This window comes from Manis pentadactyla, chromosome 10, assembly GCF_030020395.1.
Source record: "Manis pentadactyla isolate mManPen7 chromosome 10, mManPen7.hap1, whole genome shotgun sequence".
Classification (NCBI taxonomy): domain Eukaryota; kingdom Metazoa; phylum Chordata; class Mammalia; order Pholidota; family Manidae; genus Manis; species Manis pentadactyla.
In genome coordinates this window covers 39092175-39107857 of record NC_080028.1, presented here as the reverse complement: position 1 = coordinate 39107857, position 15683 = coordinate 39092175, and the positions used below count along the sequence as shown (strand labels likewise).

The 15683-nt window shown below is 41.1% G+C and overlaps 1 protein-coding gene across 5 annotated transcripts in view; it reads left to right on the top strand.

Moving 5' to 3' along the window:
• The first annotated feature begins 4413 nt into the window (after window positions 1–4413).
• TESPA1 (thymocyte expressed, positive selection associated 1) overlaps window positions 4414–15683 on the top strand; it is a 38721-nt gene continuing 27451 nt past the window's right edge. For 2 of the 5 annotated variants that reach the window (XM_036915364.2, XM_036915361.2), the window contains exons 1-4: window positions 4414–4589; window positions 8947–9028; window positions 13791–14005; window positions 14855–14897. In XM_036915364.2, the coding sequence (XP_036771259.2) occupies window positions 13843–14005; window positions 14855–14897 (206 nt within the window). In that variant the 5' untranslated portion in view covers window positions 4414–4589; window positions 8947–9028; window positions 13791–13842. Of the gene's footprint in view, window positions 4590–8946; window positions 9029–13651; window positions 14006–14854; window positions 14898–15683 lie in introns of those variants that run through there. The other 3 variants (XM_036915365.2, XM_036915363.2, XM_057486733.1) reach the window with 3 other exon arrangements.

Sequence of the window (15683 nt, the reverse complement as noted above, 5' to 3'; positions counted from 1 at the left end):
TTAAATGCTCTTTCACCTAAAAATCTGTATTACTTTTCTGTCATTCCTCTCTTCCTTTTTCCACCACCAATTATGCTATTGCTATGAGTGTTTACTTTGTCCCAGGTACCTGATACAGAGAGGAAGCCTCTAGAAGCCCTCTTTTCTTCTCAGTAGGGAAACCAAGCTGAAAATTGTTCCACATTTCTTGTTCCTCAGGTCCCTGGGGTTGTCCCAGATTGAGTCCACTGCGTTGACCTAACTCCAAAAAGCGCCTGACTCCCTCCTACCAAACCCCTACATCCTTCCTTCTCCACTGCACTTACACTCACATCCTGTAGGCCTCAGGCTCTGTCCCCTTCAGTGTGTTTATAATGAGCACTCCCTATGTAAATCACACCTGACCCCAATGAGGCCCTGTGTTTCTAAATTAAACAGACTTAATCAGAAGAACAAGAAAACATAGGCTCAGCAGGCAGTCAAACAATCCTGTGCTCAAGCCATCTGAGTATGATGAAAAACGCAAATGTCACTATTTAATCTACAGACAACAGAACTGAAGTGGCTGTAGTGGAAGACAACATTCCCAAAAGTAATTTAATTTCCTTAGGAAGCTCCTCAAAAAAAAAAAAAAAATAGACTTACATATTTGAGAAATACAAACTCTCTTCTTCTAAGAGAGTCACCATTCATATCAGATTATTATAAGCTCCAAGAAGATGTGCCTTAAAGAATCAGGTTTGTCTTTTGTTAATCATGTGGATCCTAAGATGATTTATTTGATCACACTAGGAAGTCTAAGTGTCCTTCTAATGGATAGCATTTTAAATTGCTTCTCTTTATATCCCCGGATCTAGCTTGTTTCTGCACTTAGAAGGTACCCAATAAAATACAATTTGAATAGAATTAGAATTCCAGATGTAAAGGAATGCCCTCTTCAGAGCCTGCAACAGATGGCAGTTCAGTTCCACTGGATTTACAAATAGGGAAGATACAACAAAACATAAGGAAGAACTTCCCTGAAATTGAGTTGAGTGATTCAGGAGAAGGGGTGTGTTTTAAAAGTTAGCAAATCTCATTTCTTGGAACCCTTTTTTCCTAGAACATAGAAGCAGAGAGAAAAGCAAGGTGACTCTGGTGGACCCTTTTCTGTCTAGAGAAAGGTAAAAAAAACCCTTGCTGAGTTGAACCACTGCCTTCTCCTGGAGGCTTCTATCCACTCCTCCCTATTTCGAGCCCTTGGTACAGGATGGAGACAAACCACTCAGACTCCCACATTAGCAAATTGAAAGTCAATTGAAAAATGTGAAAAATGAAATCAGTGAAAGATGGATGTTTAGAAACCCCAGGATCTGAGAAAGGAGAAAGGTGAGAGCTGAAATGGAAGCAGACTCCTGGCATCTGGACCAGGCCGAGAGGCCCAGGTGCTCGGCCCAGAGCAGGGGCTGTGAGCAGCAGCTTCCTGTCACAGGACAGTCCCTGCAGGCAGCTGTCCTGGCTCTGCCCCAGGTCCGATGGGCAACCTGCCAGGTGAGCTCTCAATTCTCTAGCTTCAGAACTCATGCCTAACTTGAAGCACGTCTGTTTGGTGGACACATCAGTGTTCATCAACTCTTCTTGCTTCTCAGTGTTATCAGCTTACATGTCTGGCCAGTAATATCACTGAAAAGAAATTGTTGCTTGGCTCTAGAAAGGACAAGGGTTTTTTTCCTAATATACTCTCTATTACCTTTACAGTGATTTCTTAAGAAACATCTGTCACCATTTTCATTCCATTAGAAACCATACACAGTTATATGAGAGTAGAGACCAATAGTGTGTGTAGATATTGCGAATTTCTAGATGCAAGAGAATCTGAGAAAATGTTACTCTGTATGTCAGAGGAGGAAATTGATACCCAGTTAAATTAAGTAACTATCATATAGCTAGTGTTCAAGTCAGAGGGCTCTTTTATTCCCAGTTCAGTGTTTTTACTAAATTCCATAAGCACAAGGGAGGGCACCCTCCAATGACAAAGTAGCCACGTTTTGAAACAGTAAACTGCGGAGTTGCCTAGGCACTAGAGAGCCAGCTCGTCATCTCACTTAGCATAAGGATTTTATATTTAACCAAGAGAAAAATGGACAAAATCTCATAACCTTCTGAAATCCTGAATCTACTACATGAAGGGCAATTGGTTAAGTTTTCAGGGGTCCCGTAGATCATAGGATCAGAGAACTTCACAGTGTCAAAGATACAGGGGCATTTAATGTTTTCCAAGGATGGAAGGAGGGTTGATGAGAGAGAGAGAGAGAAATACTCTGAAACTGAGGAAGAAGACAAACAGAATACCTTGGACTTCCTTCTCCTCCTAAGAATCACACAGCCTTCACCTTGTCTTTCAGTAACTGCTTATAAAGAATAAAGCATTTCTTTACAAAAGAAATCAAAAATAGTAACTTTTTTCCCATTTACAAACAAAAGAAAAACTCTAGAAATTTGCTTGTGAAATGGTGTATTTGGTGAATGAAGTAATTTTGATAATTTCAGATACACAGCATGCTAGATAAATTGAAAACAATGAAAAAAAATTGAAAACCATGTATTAAGGAGCCTTAAAAAATAGCTGCAGTCTGTTGAAGATTTGCCCTGAGTTCTGCCCTGGAATAAATACTCAACATTCCTTTATTCCTATCACTTTACAACCCCTCCTTTAGGAAGATTATCCCTATTTTGCACACAGGGACTTTGAGACCTGGAGATATTAATGAATGTGTCCAAGACTACAGAGACACCTAGTGCCAGCATCTGACTCCTACTCTCCTAACCATAAAACCACCAAAGTTTATCAAAATGTTGGCATGTTGCCCAAGACAATCATTCCTTATGCTGAACAGTCCTGTACCTTCAAAGACATCCAGCGTCTTTGGCCCTCAGACACTAAATAACTCTGAAAATTAAAATGCCCTCACATATTTACAAACTTCCTGTAGAGATGGTGGTCTCCTTATGTCCCCAACACATTGAAAATAACTGTTCAGGGAAAGAACTAAGTTCAGAAGCTTAGGGTTAAAAAGAATCTTCAGAGTTCCATTAGTTTAGTTTTTATACTCAATTTTTACAGAAAAGAATAGTGATAGACCAAGGGAGTGCTAGGTTCAGTTTTTTTACTTGTTGACTTTGAAACCATTTTCGAAAAAGCATTTGCTATGTAAGGAAGATGCGTTATACATTTTCTTCCCCCCATGTGAATGGATGTGTTGTGTGTATTTGTGTGTGTGTTAAACAGAGAGACAGAGGAGTATTATTTTACTCATATTATCCTTGAAGAAAATACTGTTTAGAGAATTTAATTTGCTGAGCAGGAATTTTATTTAGGCATCTTTCCACCATATATAGCTATACTGGGGCTATCCAACAAAATCATCCTATTGGCAATTGGAAATGGATTTGGGGAACGTGAGAAAAAGAGATCCAACTATATGTAGTTAGAGCCATAAAATTAGAAAGAAATAATCACCGTGTGAAAATCAGTCACTAAACGTTTAGCATATTAGAGGTATGCCTCATACAATAAAATTTGTGATAAATATTCATAAAAAATGATACAGGGAAGGAAAGAGAATAGGTCCAGAGAGGGAGATAGGAGACAGTTGGAAAGGTGCAACATCAAATAGAGACAGGGAGAGAGTATAAGGAGAGACTGGAGAAGTGGGGAGAGGGGTGGTCAACAATGCTGAAAGCTAGGAGGGGGGTGAAAGTGATGGAGGATTGGGGAAGCCACTCAAAATTTGATAAAGCTTCTTGGAACTGAAAGCTGATACATTGAGCACATTTCCAGGATGTGACAGATGTTTTCAAATCCAGCTCTAAAAATTCCTTGGGAAAGCAATCATTTATTTCAAAACAGAAAACCTTTGAAATTGTTTGAACATAAATAAACAGGCTAAGAAGTCAACACAGAAAAACAAAGTTGCTTACAATGATATGCAGGGTTTGAAAACAAGCTTCTGGGGAACTTACCAGCATGACAAAGAGTTACGAAAACAGGTCCATTTTGGCTAAGAGCCCTCGCAGGTGTGTGAAAGGGCTACAAGTCTCTCCTCTGAGATAAATGTCTGATAATTTGGGGGAGAGAGCTTTACTGTTTTCACACACCTCTCCTCCTAGGGACGGGAAGCTTTATTCACAGCAGTGGATTCTAGTGATACGGAAGGCTTTCCTAGACATACTCATTACATGGGCTGTACTTCCCATCAACAGGAAAAAAATCTCTTGTTTTGGAAAGACCAAGGCAGCTCTCTGACACAAGGGGCTCCCTAGCCTTGAGCTCAGTGACTTCAGATATTTTGTTATTTACTCTCCTGAGCCAGAGCAAAGGATGTGGCTGGGCAGGAGGTGGGGACTAGGCATGTGCATATGTGTGTGTGGTGCATGTGTGTATGCGTGTCTTCTCATTTCCGCTTCCCCTTTCAAGCTGGCAACAGCAGTTTAATGAGGACAGAGAGAAAGGTGCAGTATGCAATATGATACTTTCTCACTGTCCTCACCCCTGTCCCGATGTCTGGGAGGGGCTTGGCCCAGCTTGGATGACAGCTTTGGCCCAGACTCGGCTCTCTATCAGCGGACAGGTGAGTACTTTCTGGCTCTGTTGATTACGATGGTGCTGGGAGAATGACAGGAGGGAAAGATCGGAGGAAAATCAGGCTGCAAAGAAAAGGGAAAAGTCAGGAGACAATCTCCCAACCCTGACTTCAGCCTTAAAAACTTCATGACTGTCTCTAAGAGCAAAGAGGTCCCTTTTCCTTTTTTTTCCCCTCCCTCCTATTAACAGAGAGGTCCTCTTTCTAGGGCCACAAAACTCGGTTCCTTTGATGACCTGAATCGATATTTGGGAATCTTATACCCTCCCTGCTGGAGAAGTTCCTGTCTGTGTCTTGCTGTCACTTTTACTGGAATTTTAATCTGATTCTAACTTTGAAAGCGTCTCAAGGAGAGAAGTTTCTTAGCTTCCTGGTGGTTTCCCTTCCAGCATCCACAACTCTGACTATTTGGGAATACCCAGCCTTAAAAATGTTTGCTTTTTTGTGGGTATGACCACTTTCCTCAGAGGTTGTAGAAGAAAGTTGTTAAGATAAACTACAACAGCATATATTGGGATCAGGTATGAGGAAGAATTTACACAATTGGACAATGCCGGGCTGTATTAACTAGAAGGCTCCAGATGGATAACCGCCTGCTTGGGTTGGTTTTTAGACTGTACATCCCAGAGATGGGCATGTGAATATGTCAGCCTCTTAATGACCAATGTGATCCAGGATTGAGGTGGGGTTCTGTGCTCTTCCGACATCCCGTGTCTCAGTGGTGGCCAGGCTGAACATGTCACCACGTACATGAGTTTTGGGGAGGGTAGAAAAGTGGAAAGATCCTCTACACTGGGGTTTTCCCATGCCTCTGCTACTGAGCTCATCAGGGGGTGGAGGAGAAGAGCTGGGTACCGGTGCTGGACAAGGACAAGATAAAAGAGCCCCACAGAAATGATCTGATAAAACTACAAGGATTTGAAAAATATATTCAGGGAAGTATTAATGACTTTGTCTACCACAGATGGCTCTGAGTATAGAGGCAAGGGGACTTTTTGGACAGTACATGGCAGTGCCAAGGATAGAAGGTTAGAGGTTGGAGATTTTCAACTTGCATGTCCAAGCTTCAGATTTAACAGTTGTTTAGGCTTGAGTGATGAGGGCTAACAATTGGGTGTGATTCTCCTGCAACATGAAGCATTGTTAGGAAGAGGCTAAGTCAGGTTTATTATCTAACTCTACTGAGAATATGGTCAGAGATACCATGCTAAAGATATGACAAGAGGCGATAGAACGAGATCTAACAAATGATTGCTCACTCACGGGCACCCCATGGAGTTTAGAAACTCTTCACAACACATCCTCCACACTCCTTTGTCCTCTGGAAGTTAGTTGGAACCCTGTGATTAAGCATCATGTAATGGCCACGGAAATCCAGCACAGTCATTTTTAGTTCAACATTTATTATTTGTGTTCTAATAGAAAATGGAGAGGAAGTTTGGTCCCAGCTCAAATCATGACTCTCACAGCCCACTCTGAACTACAGTAAAGGAAAGAGATCAGACATTTATTTCCAGTTAATAACTGACAGCTGTTCTGTTTTCCACCTAAATAACAAGACTAAAGTGGGTATTCCGGTACCCACTGCCCTCTGTGCCCTGCCCACACCCAAACCTAGGGGGGAAAAAAGGCTTAAACACAGATTTGGAGAAGAAGATAGGGTATAGATATTGTGAGAGAAACAAGGTAAGAATAAAGATAAGTGCATGAGGGAAAAGTGCTTCATTACCATGGAAACAGGAGTGAAGAATTGAAGATATGAATTCACAGAACCAACTTGATGATCAAGGAATCTGCTCATTCTCACTCTTGTCTCCAGACTAAGCTACCAGTCCAAATGCACTGATGTTTCTTATTCTTGATATCTTTATAGCCTATACAGATGAAAAATTTAGTGTCTCCCAACACCAAAAGGACAGAATTACTTTTTCCAAATGTACAACTTTAGTATCTCCTGAAACAATTTACATGCCTCCCATAAAACTCATGCACTTCAAGAAGGTAGGAGTAAGGAAGAAAAGAGGTCTTTGATGGTCTAGTTTCTGTATTTATTCAGCTAAACTTATTTGCGGTGAAAAAAAAGGGGTAAAGGGGGAACAAAAGAGTTATATTGATCAATTGAAATTTTTATTGTTATTATTTATCAAATAACATCCCCTTTGTCCCGTGAAATAGATTGAACTACTTCCCTAGTCATTAGAAGTCTCAGAATGCTCCAATGCTACTATACTCAAGGTAATTTTGGTTCTGATGATCTTCCAAACTGCAGTGATACAGAAGATTAGAAATTAGGAAGACATTTCCTATCGATGAAGAAACATGAGAGCACATGGCAGGTTGGGGGTGTGTAGAATGCGTGTGGGGCTGACCGGCTTGAGGTGGAGTTTGTCCCATGCACAGCAGAGAAATGTTGGCCGTCCTGGGATTTCCCACAGCCCTTTGCAATGGTGGTGACATGTGTGCGGCTGTGAATGCGGATAAGATGCAGAAGGTCTTATGAGCCCCATCATGGAAACTCCATTTCCTTCTTTCCTCCCACGCTTGTTTTCACTCTCAGTCCCAATTCACAAGCACTCCTTGGGGTACAGGCACAGTACAAAGAGAGAAGAGGTCTGTGTGATGCATGCCCCTGGAGGAGCCCAGAGTGCTGAAGAAAAACCTGGGACTGAGTCTTGGAAACCAAGGATGGCAGGAGGGAGGCTGTGATATAAAGGAAGAAAGCACACCTGGGACTCAGAGCTTGTGAGTTTCAGTACCACTTATACTCATTAGTATTCTATGTGACTTCAGATAAGCCCTCTCCTTCTTCCTCCCTACCCACCCCCCACTCTCTTTCATTTCTTCAACTGCAAAATGACTGACAAGGATTAGATGATCTCTCTGATCCTTTTGGGCACTAAGTAAGAATGAAGGAGCTATTTGTTGCTCATTTTTCTTCTCTGCTTAACAGCAGCATCCCTCTTTCACCATCTGCATTTTGCATACACTTCTATATCCTGCTGCTCACTCCTTCTTCCTTCCTTACTTATTCCTAAAAATGCTCCAACTTTAGTGAAAGGCTTAGACTGAAGGAAGATTAAGAACAGCTATCAATTATTAAGCATCTCCTTTATATATTAGGGACTTGACATACACTATCTGATTTTAACTTCCAATAACCCAACAAGTTCGGTATGTTATCTGTTGTACGTATGAAGAAACTGAAGTTCAAAAGTACTTCTTCTGAGGACACACAGGCAGTCCAGAGATAGAACTGCGATTCAAAACAAGGCTTACTCTGATTCCTTTCTACAGTTTTCCTTCTCAAGAGTTGACCATCCTTACTAGGCCCCTTAAAATATCCTCACAGTGAGATATCTGTAAGCAGAGTTGACATTTACCAGACTTAATTTGTAGGCCTATACTGGTTGTTAAAATATTTAAACATGTCCATACCAAATTATGATAAATATCCATTGCTCCAAGCCCTCTGAGCACCCATGACCAACCCAAGTATCTCAACTCTTCCCATAAGATTCCCCAGCTTGGCACCAAAAACTCAGCACCATACTAGCCATGCCCTTGGACAGAGCCACAGGTCTGTGACTGGTGTCACCTCTAATTGCTCTATGCTGCTCCACAGCCATTGTTAAATGACCCAAATGCCACAAAAATCTGAACATAATGTGAAAGTCCAGGCAGACTTTCTCCTCTCAACTGGCATCTAGTTGGACCCTTGCTGCTAAACCACTGGGCAAGCCTGAGGAAGGCAAAACTGCTTCATCATCTAGTTGAAGTCAAGAAGGAAAACTCTGCTAATAACCAGACAAAGCAACCCTTCCTTTAATAAGATTGTTTCAAAGCCCAGTATCAATTACTTCTGGTTTGTGGCGCCTCTTCTATCCTAGACTGTAAAATGGAGAGTTTGTGTAGCATGTCAAATGGAGAATTTACTAAGATGGTTTCTCCTTTCCTTTTCCCAGATCATATTCACCATTACCCCTTGGGTGTTGATATTTTTGGCTATTTTTTTATTCTGTTATTAATGGAAAGACTATACAACTGGAGTCAGACCAACCTGAGTTTAAATCTCAGCACTATAAGATCCTAAATATGTGATCTTGAGCAAGTCACATATCTCTCTGAGCTTCCAATAACAACAATTAGCCCAAAGGTGATTATCAGGATTATGCAAAGTGGTTTATGGGAAGGTTTTATGGATAAATATAAGGTACTCTATACATCTGAATTATTATGAGTGCCCATAATCTCTGACCACATCCCTTAGAAAACAGAGACTGGAAGCGTGATGTCCTAAGCGTGGTAATAATAACATACCCATAATGGTTTTCTGCTGCAAATACAGTTGCTGCTTCGGCTGCTGATTTTTGTTGGAAGATGCTCGTCTCAAAGCTCTTAAACAGCTCCCTAATCTTAAGCCACTAGAGGTGATTTCTCTTGTCTAACTTCTATTCTGTCTGCTGCAATTTCTGTTTCTGACTATAATATCCTCAGAACAAAGAGAATACTCTCCTACTCTACTTGGCTGTAGTGAGATTCCAGAACACCTACAGACTGTGGAAAAATATTCAGGGAGTGAACCTCTAGAAAAATGTAGGGAAGAAGAAAAGACAAAGGGTTGCAGGAAAATAGGACTTTAAAGTGATTCAGGTAAGTAGCAGCAGAACCAGTGTGGAATTTTCTTGGTTGTTTTTTTGGTGGGGGCATGGTTAACATCAAAGAAAAGCAGTAGGCTTCAGATTTCCATCCTCCTAGAAGATATCTAAATACAATATTATAAACCAGCATCAAGAAAGATGGTAGGCAGAATCCAGAAGGAACTTTTGACCAAGGAATGAAAACTTAGAGTGGAAAATATTTTTTAAACTTGAGAATTTGATAGTTTAAGCTTTATAAATTCAGTCAGACTTATGTGACACCTACCTGAAATCAACAAGGGACTGGCATGACTCTGCCCCAAGCCTTTTCCTCTTCACTACAAGGTATACAAAATATATACATTAGAATTTGATACCATGTGGCAGCTCAGGAGCACCTGTTTTATGACAAATACTAGATGAGGATAGTTTTTCAGCACTGGTGTGATTCTTGCTTCTCTGCAAGTAAAGCATTTACTGAGCCCCTTCTGTTTCAAAGTACTATGCTATGCCCTGAGACGGGGTTTGGGGAAGATGTTACAGGGAGTGGGGCAAAAAGACAAGAAAGGCAGCACTTATCTCGTGTTGCATATGGTACAGGTGTGTGTGTTAGTTGCTAGAGGTGAGTAAGAATTCAGAGATGACTCCAATTGGCCTTCAGTATAGATAGAATTTGTTTGGTCAGAGAGCAAAGTGGGTGCAACTGCATACACTAAAGCAAAGAAGCAGAAGAGTTCAGGAAGTGCTGGAGGTCAGAAGGCAACACCTGATGGAGCCACCCTCACTTGGTTCCTTCTCGGCCTCCCTCATTCATGCTCCCCATTTCCCTGGGTCAGTGAAAGGTGGAAGCCTGGGAACCCCTAAGTCAGTGTTAATTTGAAAGAGAATTTGTTAAATGGGTAATAACCAGAGGCCATTGGACCATTTCCTAATTCTTATGGGGAAAACTGTACAAATGCATTTCTTTACAGGTATTATTCCTACAAATATTTAAACTCAACCAGAATAAATGCATAAACATTGATATTAAAGGCAAACTTACACAACATCAAGCCCCCCCATGCATTTTTTTAGAGGCTGAAACCAATGCCCAAATAGAAAACCTAACTGACTTGCCAGACATCAATTAATTGGACAAAAAGGTTAGAATAATGCCCAAGTCTCCTGACGGCTAGTCAATGCTCTTCCCACAGCACCATTGTACACTGTACATATAAATGAATGCTTCTGTATGTCTTGTTTGGAGGAAATTTCTTCATGCCCTTTTATTACAAGGGGCCCCAAGGCCTTCAAAGGTGCCATCTTGACAGTTGTGTGCACCCATTCTTCAATTCTTTCTAACACTTTCACTGCTGATGTGCTTATCTAATAACCATTTGTCACTTCCTCCAGATTTCCACATAGAATACCCACCTTCTTATCTCACAGCCACACAGCTTCCTCCTGTTAACTAACCAGACATTTCTATTTCTCCCTGGCTCATAATATTGCTGGACTGGTAGTGTTCCCTAAAACACCCCATGAACAGGTCTCTACAACCCAAGTATGGCAGAGATTGGGGAAAATTAACGTACTCAATTCCCAAGTCCCACGTCCAATTTACCACAGTTGAGAAATTTTGCTTAGACCTTGCATCTTTTATTTCAGACCTGAGACCACTGTTGCTTTTTCAAGTGAAAAAATTAGTCCATTTTCACCCGAATTGCTCTGAAAATGGCTCATTCTCAGTGGGCAGTAGAATCCTTAATTTCTCTAGCTTTTTTGTTGCCATAACTCTAGTAACCATTTATAAGCCTTTCTTTGGATCTCTTAAGCTTTGAGGATTCTGTTTCCATAGGTATTTTCCTTTAAGTGTTTATATTAACTAAAACTTTTGTGCATGGGACCTAACAGCAAATAAGAATAGTTAAGAAAATGCAACTTACATTCACAATTATAGGAACTCCTAGAGTAGAAACAAGTCATGGAATAACCCTCCAATTCATCTTTTTTCTCCAACTTCCAGCCCAAAACATTTTTAAATACTTAATAAACACATAGTTATGAGCTTATCATTAATAGTTTTAAAGCTGATCTACTTCTATGAGTCTGTGATGACTCTGTAAGGCATTGGGCTCCAATGGGAAATAGGTCACCTACTGAATATTCATCCTTTAGAGAAGTATTTATTAAACAACCACAATAAATTAGGTTCTGTTTTAGGTATTAGGGATGCAGCAGTGAATAACCCATACAAAAATCTCTGTTATCATGCAGCTTATATTCTAATTAGAAGAGTAAACAATAAATTTAATGTAATTTAATTAACAAATAAAATATAAAATATCATAGTGATAAGGACAAAATCAAGCAGGGAAGCATCTCAGGGAAAGTAACAATTTTAGACTGTAGAAGCAAGGACTGACTTCATGAAGACAGTTGACTTAGAGCTGGGCTTTGCAGGTTAAGTGTGCCCCAGGCTGAGGGAGAAGAACAGGGAGGGGAAAGAGAAAGTCTAGGGTGAAAAAGGTTAATGTTTAGAGGAGGCAGAGGGGAAACTAGCCTATGTGAGTGTGATGCATTTTGAAAGGTGCAAAAGAAACACAGAATAGATTCATTATCACAGAGGACATTGAAACCCAAGTCAGGACTTCCATCTACCATCTTAATTAGTGAGATTCTGGCACTGTGTTAGGCAATAGTGTCCTCACTGAGAAACTGAGACCAAAGAAATGGTTATAGCATTATAACCCCAAGGTTAAACCATTAGCTAGCGACAGAGTAAGGTGTGGGGCTCAGACACTCCTTCCTTCCTTCTCTCCTTCCTTCATGCCTTCCTGCCCTCCTGCCTTCCTTTTACATTCCCCTCATCACCAAGAGTTCTTCTTGGGGGCTGAAGATTTCTTTTGTTGTGGGTGTGGTCATTTTGTTCTGGAATTAAACAGGCAAGTCAGGCTTTGATATTTTCTTCTCTGGGCTGACAATAACCTCTTCAATATTTTGAAGGTTCAGGACTAGGTAAATAAACTCTGATCAGTACTTTTAAGACTCTTTTCCTCAGTTCTTTCCACTGGTAGTTTCATCCTCTTTTTATCACCTCACAACAGCCCTGACAAGTTACCTCTGCTACCCCTCTTTGTGGCTTCACTATGTCACAAGCTTAATTCAATCATTTAATTTCCCAAGAGGCACAGGCAGTGGACAAAGGGCAGGTGCCTTGGATTAACAACATTTCATCGAGTTAACTGTTGTCTCTCCTTGGAGAAAAATGTGTCTTGGGCTGGACTGAAGTAAAAGATTTTAGATCAGACCATAGTAATTACGTATTCTTTTTCTCTGGCTATGTTTTGTCTGCAGCAAGCAGAGGCATCCAAAATAATTTTATTGCACTAGGAATGGGTTTTATGTTCAGGATGTGCTTTTCAAAGAGAGCTATTTTAGAGACTAAATTGTTGAATGCCTGACTAATGATTTTGTTTTTAAGTGTTTGAAGAACAGAAGTCTCTGGAAACTGGCACTCTTCTTGGGTTTTTTTTTTTCTTCCTTTTATTTTTCCTTCCTCCACCAGTTAAAAGTGTAGCTATAAAGATGAAGCTGTGTAAACGGCCACTCCAGGGAGCAGAGGGATAAGACAGGGAAGAGCAATGGTCCCACCTTCCTTTTTCCCCTTAGTGGGTTGTGAGTGTGGCAGGCGGAGCAGAGGTTAGAGGACAGTGTGTAAGCGATGAAACATACATTAGCCTCAAGTCTTCTTAAGCTCTCTTTGGACAATTGAGTGATTCTTCCCCTCTTTTCCTCTTTGAATAATTGGCCAGTGCCATCAGAACGTATTTTTTGGAAGAATGCAGAGGTGTGGAGGAGGTGGAGCTAAATGAAATAGAAATGCATGGATGAACTGGAAAAGTAACTCATAGGTATGGAGAAACCCAAGTTGGCAAATCAGAAAGTGATGATCTTGAAGGTAGTGGCTGCTAATTGCTTAAAGCTGTGTTCCTTGTTTCATTGTGAGAGTTTGTTTTTCCAAGTGAAATCCTATGTGGGCCCCTAATATATAAAACAGGAAACAAAACAAGAAACAAACCCAGGATGACTGTAGTAGTGACATCCTGGTTGTGAGACCTTAGAAAAGCTGGTTAACTGTTGAGATCTGATTCTTCATAGATCTTTATGAGGATCAAACTAAGTGAATTTTATAAATTGTAAATTTAAAGACACTTTAATTGTAATGCACGAGTCTGAGGAACAAAATCCTTCAGGATTAAAGAAAAATGTTTTGTAATGCAGCATGTCATATATATCATGAGAAGTAGGGATTCTTCAAGGCAGAAGAGCTTTCTCAACGTCCCTTAAGTCGTATGTTGTTTAGAGTTTCCAGACCTACTGATTTGAAAGACTTTCCCTGGTGTTTGGATTTTTCAGAGCATTCCTTTTTCTGGAAGACGGAGGAAGGGCTGGACATCTCCTCCCTCTTCCTGAATGGGCATGCTCCTTCACCAAGAGCCAGGAGGCTGTGGGGAAACCCTCAGGCTGGTGGTTTCTGAACAGAGAATGAGTGAGTGTCACTGTGTTTCAGTTCTCAGAAGAGCATTGCTGAGGCGGGAAGTCCTGAAGTTTGAACCAGGGCCATGGAGGGCTCTGTGCTGAGCCCCACGTCCTGGGAGAAACGGCGGGCCTGGCTCCGTCAGAGCCATCACTGGCAGACCCAGGTCCTCGAAGAGGAGGCTGCAGCTGCCCTGCAAGATGTCCCAGATCCCGAGCCTTCCAGCCTGGATGACGTTTTCCAGGAAGGTAAGAGAAGCGTAGACATCAAACAGACTTTCCTGTTGTCCTCTGATAGAGAAAATGTGGCAGTGGGCACAGGTCTGCAGAGTGTGGGCAGTGGGTCCACAGGAAAGACCATTTTGACTGGTTTAAATGAGTTTAAGGGGAAAAGGGTTCAGTAATACAAGATACGTATTATATGAGAAAGAAACAGGCCTAAGATTAGGAAAAAGAAGAGCCACATTTTTGCAGCATCCTGAGAACTGCCTCTGAGAACCTGAGGCCAAGGTGCTCTGTGAATGCTCTGTAATGTTTCTATTTTGTCTGTGCAACAAAATGACACTCAATCTGGGTCACTGGGCTCTGGCTGCAACTCTGCCACTAACAAGCATGTGACCTTTGGCAAGTCATTCGCCTAAGATGTGACTGAAGTAACCGTTCCTGAAGTAGTGGTAGTATCTTTTCTACATGCTTCTCTACATGCTTCTCAGAGCTTCTGTGAGGTTCAAATGAGATTACACATGTAAGAGTAAAAAAAAAAGGTATAAATAAACCCATCTTTGATTATTTGGTAGGAAACAAATGCAAGATTATATTTTTGTTCTTGTTTTTTTTTAACAAGGGATCCACCCCTGGTCCCAAACCTTGAGAAAAAGAAAACAGTGGGAACCTGGACATTTTCCAGTTTCCTGGGAAGACAGGGGCAGAGACAGAAGAAATATCCACTATTTTTATCTACTATCTTGAAAGAAGTTTCATAGGGGAAGATTCACAACGTGGCTAATATAAGGATAAACTTGTGGAATGGGGTGAGTTTCAAGGAGGAAGTCTGATCTCCTCCAGTTCTCACAGCAATCTGATGTCTGACTTTTCTAGGGAATCCAATCACTAAGATTGAAGACTGGCTGCAGGACTGTGGGTAAGTGACGGAGGGGCCATGGGGCTGAATGAGGTTGGTGGTCAGATATGCTGACAGGCACTGGTTCTTGAGAACTCAGAGATAAGGAAGTGGGTTTCAATTGGACCTAAAGATTAGAAGTGAGGATGAAATGGGGTAGAGATTGTAAGGGCTTAGGTTGAACATGGGGGTTGGGGCTGTGAATCAAGTACAACTCCGGGCTGAGACTAAATTAGGGTGGAGGTCTGAAAATCAAGGCTGGGGCCTGTCTAAAGCCAAGAATGATGGGAATCCACAGCTACTGGGAATAGCTGGGCCGAGTTCCAGATCCCTACTCCATTGTTTTGCCCTTCTGACTGGAGTCTTACATTGTGTAACAGAAAAGGAGTTAGAAACCAAATTGTTCTTATGATCAGAATAATTCATCACACTGTTGTTTATTTCTACTGCAGAACATGGAAACAGGGGCTAAGGGTTTACCCCAGTCATTCAAAGCAGTGAAGAACTGGAGCAGGTACTTAAGGCAAAATGTAATATCTCTTTCCTTAGAGACACTTTAAAATATGAGATCCCACATCCCCATCAGACTATACCATTTTAGGCCCAGTCTACCCAGACACAGAGGGAAAGCTTCTGTGCCCTATTTAAGCCTGATCATTTGTATGATAATGAATTCTAAGAATTTATAACTCCTGCCTGCTTCTTACTTCCCCCTCCAGGAATCCTTCAAGCTTTATATGGCCTTTAATCTAAATTCATCTATTAACTATAAATAAACTCATCCTTGCCCATTAGGTAGGAAATAAA